Raw genomic sequence first — 10,026 nt, forward strand, 5'->3', positions numbered from 1 at the left:
GGGATCTCAGCTCCGGGGAGGGCTCCATTCACACATGGCAAGCAGGCCGAAAAGTATCCATTATGTCCAATAGTTGGGGGTTGGTATGGCCTAGGAGTGGGGATAGAGTGGGAGCTGACGCTGTGGTTCCCTTGGGTACCTGGCACACCGTGGCAGGGCACCAGCAATGTTGGAATTTTGCTCTCAGTGCTGGTGTTAATGTATTGGGTGTTTTCCATAACTTTCACAGTTGTTTCCTCTCCAGAAGCAAAATGCGGGCCTCAGGAACATCTGAGTAAGAGGAGACCGAAGGCCTAATTTTGCTGTTGTGACTCAGCTTATGTTGACTGTAGCTCGGAGTCAAGCTCTGACTTACAGAAAACAGCACATTTTAATAATACCCCACTCTCCAAATCTGACATGTTGCTTTTTTTACCAGACTGAAGATATTTGTGGTACATAAATCCCTATAACATATTTTAAAGCCAAAATGGATCCGTGATCCTCTCTGACAACACTCAACCTGTTCACCTTCCAAAACTGCCTCTTGCATTTCCCATCATCAAGACATGCAGTCACGTTGTGTCTGGAGGACAGGCTGGTAGTGGCCCTGCTTTCCACTGGCTCCCAAAAGAAGGTTGATCATCTCTCTTTCCCCTCAACAGCTCGGATGTGACCTGGCACAATGAAGCACCTCCTTTCCAGGCAGTGCTCAATGAGAGCGAGCCCACCTGGGGCTGGGAGGATGAGCAGGGCTTCTCAGCACTCCGGCACTCTGGTAGGACTTTGCACGTGTTCCACCTGCCCAATCCTAGTCTTCTGCACTGACCTGTAGCTAGCACCCTGGCAGTTGCAGGGGAAATGGACATTCCCTCACTAACATGTGGAGGAATGTCCTTGTGACCGCCTCCTTCCCCTCCAAGAGCCAGAGGAGCCTTATGGCTCATCCCATCAGTGCAAGGATGTGCAAACCCATTAGGCAGATGCTCCATGCTGAATGCCTGTACCCAGCATATAGCTGTTGTAAGGCAAGAATTTGCAGCCCCAGCTCTGAATTTCAAGGCTGAATGCCCTCATGTTTTACTTGACCATCACGTTTTAAAGGTATCCTTCTATTCCCTAAAACTCGACAAACCGGCAACTTTATTCAAAGGGTGAGGTTTGCCACTTCACTGCCAGGCAGTTAGGGGATTTCTAACTCAGAACTATTTCCCTGATACCCACAACAATTTTGGCATCACTTGCAGCTTATGATGTGATTTGAGATGGTCTAGCATGCAGCTGGAGAACTTATTTCCCTCCAGTGTTCCCAGCCTGGGGGAGGTGGGTGCTACCTGAAGGTTGGTGCAAGGCAGGCTGGCCCCCTTGCAGCTGCTGCATGCAGGCAGGCAAGCGTCATTTCCTCCATTTTCCGAGAGCAGCTTGATAACATCTTGGAGATACAATAATTGAGTTAATTGAGGGGAAAGCTCCATCATTGTCTAGGCGATCTCATTCTAAACGTAAATAAGTATATCATGTTATTCTTTGTTCTGAGATCACGGAAGTCATTAATCTGCCTTAACCTCTGCGACGTTTCCTTTTAAAATTTTGTCTGGTACATTACGGTGTGGAAAATACCACAGGGAAAGATACGCATGTTATTTGCATCCCAAGGCAAAATAATAAGGCCTTTGTTTTCCTTCTCTTCTAATTGTAAACAAGGAGTAATTGCCCTTGGACTAAGAGTCTATATTCACTCTCAGTTCTAAAAACAGTTGCAAGTTTATTTTTTTTGCATGAGGCTTGTGGACCACTTGAAAAACCTCTGGCAGCTCCTTGGCTCTGCCTGCAGATGCTCCTGTTTTTCAAGCGCAATTCACAACCATTTGCTTCCTTCTATTTCCCCAGGTAAATGCGAATGTAAAGAGCAGGTTTTAGGGAATCCCAAGGTCTTCTGCGGGATGAAGTACACCTATGGTGAGTTGTGGGTGAGGGGGCTGTAAAGGGACGTGCTGCAAGGCAGTGCAAAATTGTATACAAAGCATGAGAGGTGCTGTGTGTGCACCGCTCCATCCTGGCAAACCCATGGGATACTTAGTCTAAAGGCAGATCTTCAACCAAAATGTGTAGGTGTCATGGTTCCAAGACAAGGTGGTGAAGCATCTTGTTCTGTTACCCATCTCTCTTGCTATCAAAATACCCTTGTACAAAAATGATGGGAGGACGAGAGCTGGAAGTGTCCCTGAGAGCTTGTCTAGGTCCAAGACAGTCTATAAACCTTTGTTACCAAAAATGGGTCACTGAAACGGTGTCTGTAGACGAGGTGCCCTAATTGGAGTCTAGAAATGAGTGTATCTGAATGGTACCGAATGTAAGGAGGGACCCTGATCACCGCTCCGTGGATAAAACAATTCCAGCAGCCTCTGAGAATTTTCCCCGTCAAAAAAGTTCAGCTGTTGCAATGGGATGATGTATATTGTCTATGTGTCTCTTAGATTTAAGTGAGTGAGAAGAGGCACTTTGTTTCCCAAGACTTCCCTGGTGTGTGCCACTGAACTGCCTCCTTCATACTGTGGCAGAGCAAGGAATGCTCTGTGCAGCATTCCCAAGGAATATCTTGCGAGGTCCCTGGCACCTGTTTCGTCTCATACTGAAGTTGAAAATGCACAGAGAGATAGCCCATACCTCTGCAGGATGCAGAGCAACCCACAAAGTGGGGTTCAAGGGGCTGCCAGTTGTTGAAATGTAGCCCTGGCTTAGTGATATTAGGAAAAAATTTGATTCTGCTCTGTTTTGCTTTCCAGCCATGATAGTAACTGTGTTTAATCTTGCAAAAGATAAGAAACTGGAAAAAAAAAGTCACAAAATCTCCATAAAGCTTATCTAAAGTGCACTCAGGCTTCCCCCCCCTTTCATCAGTCAACATGCGAAGGTGTCAGCTAAACTAGAGAGAGATGAATTACGGGGCTCATCATGAGCTCCAGGAGGCCACGCTGTGAGAGGCTGCCCTGAGCTCCCCAACGTGAGTGCTGAATAAAGCACCACCAAATGGGGATACCTTCCAGTATGGGTCGGGTGGGGAAACTGAGCCCTCAGCGTCAACCTCGCAGGGGCTCAGCAGGGGAATGCCAGCTGGTGAAAATGTGCCTGTGGGTATGAGTGAGCTCAAAATACTCCCTGACTTGCCCCAGTCCCCATCAATGTCTCACTCTCCTCCACTGGATTTGGCAGTTCTCCAAAGCAGCAGGACTGGCACCAGGATGGGATGAGGCTGAGGCCAGCAAAGCCTCCTGGTCCATCCCTAAATCCAATTGATTTCCAAAAGTGCTAAGGAACACAAAGGGTTTGCTGAGCTCTGTGGGAAAATGGGACTTCATGCCCTCATGGCAGTTCCAGGGGCCATGGCCAAAACAACTGGCAGCATTTCTGCCCATGGATGTGGGGATGTACATTCTCCCCAGCAGCTGCTCTGATCCTGGGCTCCCCAGCAAGGAGCACTGGGCTAACTCCACTGTAACAAAGCAATTGTTCTCACTGCTTCACCCAAATACCAGCACTAGACCAGAATTAAAAAAAAAAGAGAGAGGCCAATAAATATATAAATAAATAGTTTGTATATTCCTGGTTTTGAATTCCTGTGATCCCAGTGATCAAGACGAAGATCTTGTCAGCTCATGACAAAGGCTCGCATGCAGAAGTCAGTGTGAAGATCAAGAAAGTCTTGAAATCTACAAAGCTGAAGATTCTCCAGGGCAAGAGGACACTCTACCCTGAATCCTGGACTAACAGAGGCTGCACTTGTCCCATCCTCAATCCTGGTAAGTTTGACTCCCTGAACAGTACATCCCCACCACATAATACACAGATTTCATTCCCAATCTTCTATCCCCTCATGCCAATAAGCTGAGATTGCAGCCCAGTGCTGATTAAAAATTATTGGCTGTTACATCACTTGGATTCCAGCAGCAATCTCCATCAAATTGAAAATTCATAGAGAAAAACTTGGTTCATCCTATGGACTTTGAAACATACAGTTCTCTTTATGTAGTGTATCAGGCTTCCAGTTTTACCAGTCTCTGTTCCCAGAGGGAGGGAGGTGCACATCACATCACAATTGCGTGATATATCTTTCAAAGCTAAAGCTAATTGAATCCATAAAAATACATTTAATTCTCATTTGAGTCATGATTGAGCTTCATGACTCAACTTCAACTCAACTTCATGAGCTGAAGTTCTAATCTAAACTGCAGGGAAGATTTCTCTTTGAAAGTAGCACAAATTTACATCTACAAGATTTGGAAGAAATTTTTGTATGCAATGAGGGGAGAGCTCCACAATTTTTTCCCCATCTTCTTTCATTGAAATGGAGTATAACCAGTGGTGTCTAAACAGTGCACACAGTCTCCAGTATGGACAAGGACATGCAGATTCAGGAGTTTCTTCCACAGAGCAAAACTAAGCTCCAGCTGACACGCCTCTCTTTACAACTCCAAGATAAATGAGCAGTTACTGACTAGTTCAGATGGAGGGCTTTCTTTCCACAGGGTGTATATACCATTGGGAAATTGGCAATGGAAGCACTGATGGAGGTGCTGAGACGTCCCTTTCATGTGCAGCACTAGGAACTAGGGGGCACAGGGCTGTCCGTGAGGCTGGGTGTACAGAAGGATTCTTCACTGATTATTCACTGATCACTGATTATTCACCGAGGTGTTTGCAGTCTTCTTTCATGTGCACAGGAGTGCCTGTCTGGTGTTTGAAGGTGAGCTGCTGGGATAGCACAGCTGGAGCTAGGAAGTCTTGTCAGGTGCAAAGGTCAGATGAGTCAGCAGCATTAGGTAGGGCTCTACTGTTTAAGTGCACTAAGACTTTGGATATTGCTGGAACACCATAAATCACTAATCAAATAGCTATAGCTGTTTTATTTTTCCACATGCAATGAAAACACAAGCAAGAAAGCCCAGATGCAGCTGCCTTAATATGAACCTGAAGGAATGCCATGGAATCTGTCCAAAACTGAGCCTGCAGGGCAGCCCCACACCTGACACCCAGATTTGCCATTCAACTAACTTCAGAGGAGCTTCACTGGTTTTCCCCAACAGATGAAAAGACAGCATTAATCACAGAATCAATGGAGGTCTCTCAGACTACAGCAGAAAGGAGGAGATGCAACTGTCTTTAGTGACAGTCCAGGTGTCTGACACATCAGGTGTTACTTCCTTGTTACTTCCTTGCCAGCTCTCGTGATCTACACTGCAAAGCTTGGTATTAATTTGAAATACAGCTGCTAGTCCCATGAGTATAAATTAGTCTCAGCCTTCATGTTGAAAAGAAGTCATGACGTTTGTTGCTAATGGAAACTTGAAAACATCCATTGAGTGAATCTTTAAGATTCAATAATGTCAAAGAGGGAAGAAAGGATTCCAGATACCCTTTTTTAAATTCAGTATTTTCTTTAGCTACCACATCCATTTCTGAGTGGTCTGCAATACAATATTATCAGATTCAACCCTCTATTACAGTGAGAGCTTATGGCCTACATGTGAATAAACCAAAACCAGCTGGATGAAAGGCAAGCTGACATAAAACTATTTTCTGACATACAGCTATAATGGAAATCACATCTTCAAAAACATAGAGGAGATCAAAGATAAACATAAAAGTAAGACAGATGTGTTTTTATACTATTTTACAGAAGTAAAGGGATTCTAAAAGGAGAGTAGGCTCTTAAAGGCTCTGACAAGAAAAAACCTCCAAGCATTTATCAAATCTCTGTGGGCTATTTTCAGATGAAAAACGTCCTTAAGTTCCTACACAGGGAACCCTTCCACCACCCTTGCACACCTGCTGCTCCACACGCACACACAGAGGCAGATTCTGATTCTAGGGGCACACTGAGCTGAAAGATTTAAAGGTCTCGCCTGTCTGCAAGGTAAGAGGAGCCCATCCCTTCCATGGCTCTGCCAAGCACAGTCACAGAGAGGCAGAGAGCAGCCTGCCAGGGAAAACTGCACAGCCTCAAGTCTTGGCTTGTGGCATCTCAGTCATTTGACTCATTTCAGTTTTACAGTTCTGTAGCATCAGGTTGAAAATCTAGAAAGCCCTACACATTCAACAACCATGGCAATATTTGCTTGCTCTCTGAGTGTGCATACTATGTTTCTCTCTCAAAGGAAATAAATCTAGGAACACTTGAAAAGTGATATAAGAGCAAGATTGACATGGCCAAAATTAATGTCTTGTGAAGAGCGATGCTGCCACACACATATCCTGTGTTTACTTGGCAGTAAAGAAGATGTGTGTGCCCAGAACCTCAGATAAAGTAGAAAACAAATAGTGTTGCTTGACCTTTAGCTTGGGAGGCACCCTCCCTTTGTTCTGGACTGCAAAATGAAAACCCAAGACAGCACAAGCTGCAGCCAGGACAGACAGGAATGACTGAGAGCATGGGGTTTGCACCAGCACATTGTGCTCCCCAGACTGGTGCAAGAAGGAGTGGGTACAGGAAGGGTCTAATGGTGACTGTACCCTAAATGTGCTGCAGTAGGATGCTGACTCTGGCAGGGAGCTCCTCCTGCCATAAAGGGATTATCCTCCTTATTATTCACATTTATGACACATTTGTGGCCCATTTATGCTGTTTGGGTCTGTGGCAGTGTTTCTTTAGCTAATTCAAACCAAAGGCTTTGCTCCATCCCCCATTTAGCAGTTGTTACCTGGTTTCAAGCACTATTTTGAGTTGTGTCCTGAAAGTCAAGCACAGACCTGGATGCCCGAGGAAAGACCTGCAGCAGAGCACTGCAGGGACACACTCCAGCCCTTTCTGTCTGTTTCTGGACAGCCAGTTGAGGCTTTGTCAGACCCTGTTGTCATGTCTCTAAAACATCTGGCAGAGGCAGAAACTAGCAGTTCTTCTCAGTGTGACAACCACTCCTTCAGACTCTTCTAGGTGCCAGCACATTTAGTGTTGCCTCTCACTGGAGCATGCCTTTGCCTCCAGGGGGCCACTGGCCAATCTGAGCAAGATACCAAGCACTGGACTGTCCTGCACTGTTCCATTCCTTGAATTTGCTGAACTGATTACCAGGCCCATATCTATTCAGGGAGAAGTGAGTCAGGTGGCAGGCAAATGAAGGTAATAGCAGTTCTCAGAAGAGGTATAAAAACTTGCAGTGCTGCCCCCAGAGTTCATTTATATTTAGAAGCTAACAAAATAACATTTTGTGTGCTGCATCTCACTGACAGGTAGCTACAGGGGTTGTTTTGCCATAGATACAGATAGATCTATAGATACACAGATATATGTGAGAGTCAATATATAGAAATATTTCTTTGTGTAAGTGCTTTTTTACATGGGACTAGATATCCAGGCTGACTTTTCAGCTCAACAGGCCTCTTAATCATGGTGCTGTGCAGTCCCTGACCACTTTGCTGGTTTGCAGGCTTGGAGTATCTTGTGGCAGGGCACGAGGACATCCGAACGGGCAGACTCATTGTCAACATGAAAAGTTTTGTCCATCAGTGGAAGCCAGCTCTCGGAAGAAAGGTCTTGGAGATTTTGAAAAGAGACTGCAACTAGAGGTGTGCAGCTGCCTAAGGCATTTCTTCATGCACAAAATGCAACAGCCTCCACAGAGAGAAGACCTCTAGCATGAAAACTGGAATGTAAGAAAATAGTGCCAACACATGTAGTGAGGCATTCAGAGTTGTAGGCGCTGTCTAATTTAACCCTTTCTGGCCAATGTTCTTTCACTTGCCTATAGCTTCCTTGTCAGGGCTTCACCGTGAGCCCTGCTTATCGTTATGTTGAGGGGAACAAAAGGAAGGGTGGTGGATGTTTGTCTCACTCCAGTGCAGTGTTGGAGCAACTCCAACGAAGCCACTGATCACCCGAGACTAAACTGCCACCCTAGAAGAGCTACTGTTGAGAAGCAAAACACTGCCAGTGCCAGTAGTGTGGATCCTGAGTGACTTCCAGGGGCTGCCAAAGGATGCTGTGTGGAAGGCAATGGCCACAGCAGTGGGTAGGTGCTGGCACCAGCGTGGCAATGAGAACCACTCTTCAGTAACACCCTCTTACAGGTTAGGACATGGCACCCGTCAGAGAGAATTGGGTGCCACTTGCTTTTAACCTGTTTTGCCCTGCTGAAGGTTTCAGGGGCTGGATTCTCTGCTGATGCTGTTGAGGAGAGAGCTGCTGGAGTGAATTGAATCCCTCTGCCTTGTCACAGGCATGATGCAGGGCAGAGGCCAGGTCCTCACCCACTGCATGGCTGCAGAGAAGAGCCAGCTGCAGAGGGTACAGCATCTCAGAGCTTTTGTCCTTGAAGTGTTAAAAAGTGAACCTAGCTCTAGTGTAAATATTTCATTGTATAAAGCACTTTACTACCTGCCACTTCACGGTGTGGGAAGTCTAATTGTGTTGGGGAAAGAAGAATTTGAAGGTGGCGCGTGAAAAAAACCTCCCTGAAACAGAAGCACTCCTGAAGACCCCCGCAGTTGGACAGCATTAACAGTATAAAGGGAATGACCAGCCTGGCTCTGGCCACTCAGAGTATCTGAGGATGCAGTCTGAAAGATAAAGTATTTGCACTGAAGTCCCAGCTTTAGACCAGCACTTGGACCCCGTGGGCAGGACTCCAGCAAGACTTTGTAAACAGAGTGAGGAGAAGAGACTTTGAGATAAAAATGCAATTGCCAGAGGAGAAAAAACTCCAACTGCAGGAAAAGGAATGGATGCAGAGAATGGAAAGGACTTGCATTCACATATCACAACCCAACAATTCATGGTGAGCCTGGAGTTTATTTTATTTTTATGCTAGTATTTAAAACTGAACATATTTTTGTTTTCTCTGTTTTATTGTTTGCAATATATACAGCCATTATACTTCCTCATTAACACCAATATGAATATAGCACAATTTACTGCAGTTTTCAGCACTAAAATACCTTTTTTCTGTAAAGCATCTTTAAATCACATTGCATAGAGTGTATTTTGTTCATGAGTGTGAGGGGAAAGAAGACATACAACACCAGAAAAGTCACTAGTCTACCAATCCACATTACTTATGTATTTTTCTTTCAAGGTCCTGTGGACTCACAAAAAAAAGATACTATTTTGGTAATTTGGTTTTGTATCTCATGTATGTAATAAATATAATATGATTTCAACATCTTCTTCTCCTGTTACTGTTTATGTCAATGGCAGGAGGGTCTTCATGCCTGCACTGAAGAATACAAGCAAAGATTGCACTGGGTGAGGAGAAGATGCCATGGGGGATATTTTCCTCTTGTTGGGGGTTAAAATGCAACACATGGTAGAAAGCAAAGTAGCATGGATGTCTCACAAAAATCCCATTTCGCCTCTTGTTTTGGGAGGTTTATAAGCTCTTCTCATAAGAAGGGGAATTGTACCTAAATATTTTCAAAGCTGGCTGGATCCTTGCCTCCACACAGATTTGAAGGCTGAGCTGCAGATCTTGTCAGAAGCAAGTTGGGATGGCAGAAATAAGGTTTGTTCCCTACATTTAAAACTACGAAGGGGAAACAAAAGTCTGTGGGAAACAAGTGCTGTGGCAAAAGTTCTACAAAAACACTGCAGAGTGAAGTCAAGCATCAGAAATTAGTGGCCAGGGGGTCAAGACATAATCCACAGTGTGGGCAGCAGCTCCCCTGGGTGGGTGGTTAATCAGTGACTACGGCAGCACCCATCTCCTGGTGGAGGAGAGTGCAGGGACAGGCTCTCCCATGGAGGCACTCAAGAGACCAAGAGCCTCCAATAGCTCTGCTTTGATTTAAAACTCTGCGTTTACCTGCTTGACACATCTTTAGCTTCGTTTTATTTTAATGCCACTTTAATGCCAAAAATACATTCACAATGGCTAGCTGATCCATGTGACCTTGTGGAAACTGGAGGGTGTGATCCCACCGTCCCAGCCAGCTCGAGCACTGTAGGTATCCAGCATGGCTTTGTTGGCAGTGCTGCTTACAGCATCTTGTCTGACTCCTGTCCTAGGCCTGGAGCTGGGCACTGATGGTTTTATGGAAGAAAGGGGTTAACTTCTG

The 10,026-nt window shown here is 45.3% G+C and overlaps 1 protein-coding gene across 2 annotated transcripts in view; it reads left to right on the forward strand.

Moving 5' to 3' along the window:
- The window catches only part of NTN4 (netrin 4), a 48,618-nt gene extending 39,486 nt beyond the window's left edge, over positions 1-9,132 (forward strand). For both annotated transcript variants that reach the window (XM_063396292.1, XM_063396293.1), the window contains exons 7-10: positions 645-757; positions 1,870-1,938; positions 3,609-3,779; positions 7,404-9,132. In XM_063396292.1, coding sequence (XP_063252362.1) covers positions 645-757; positions 1,870-1,938; positions 3,609-3,779; positions 7,404-7,540 — 490 coding nt within the window. In that variant the 3' untranslated portion in view covers positions 7,541-9,132. The remainder of the gene's footprint in view (positions 1-644; positions 758-1,869; positions 1,939-3,608; positions 3,780-7,403) is intronic.
- The last annotated feature ends 894 nt before the right edge of the window (positions 9,133-10,026 follow it).

The sequence above is a fragment of the Prinia subflava genome, chromosome 4, assembly GCF_021018805.1.
Source record: "Prinia subflava isolate CZ2003 ecotype Zambia chromosome 4, Cam_Psub_1.2, whole genome shotgun sequence".
In the NCBI taxonomy this organism is placed as follows: domain Eukaryota; kingdom Metazoa; phylum Chordata; class Aves; order Passeriformes; family Cisticolidae; genus Prinia; species Prinia subflava.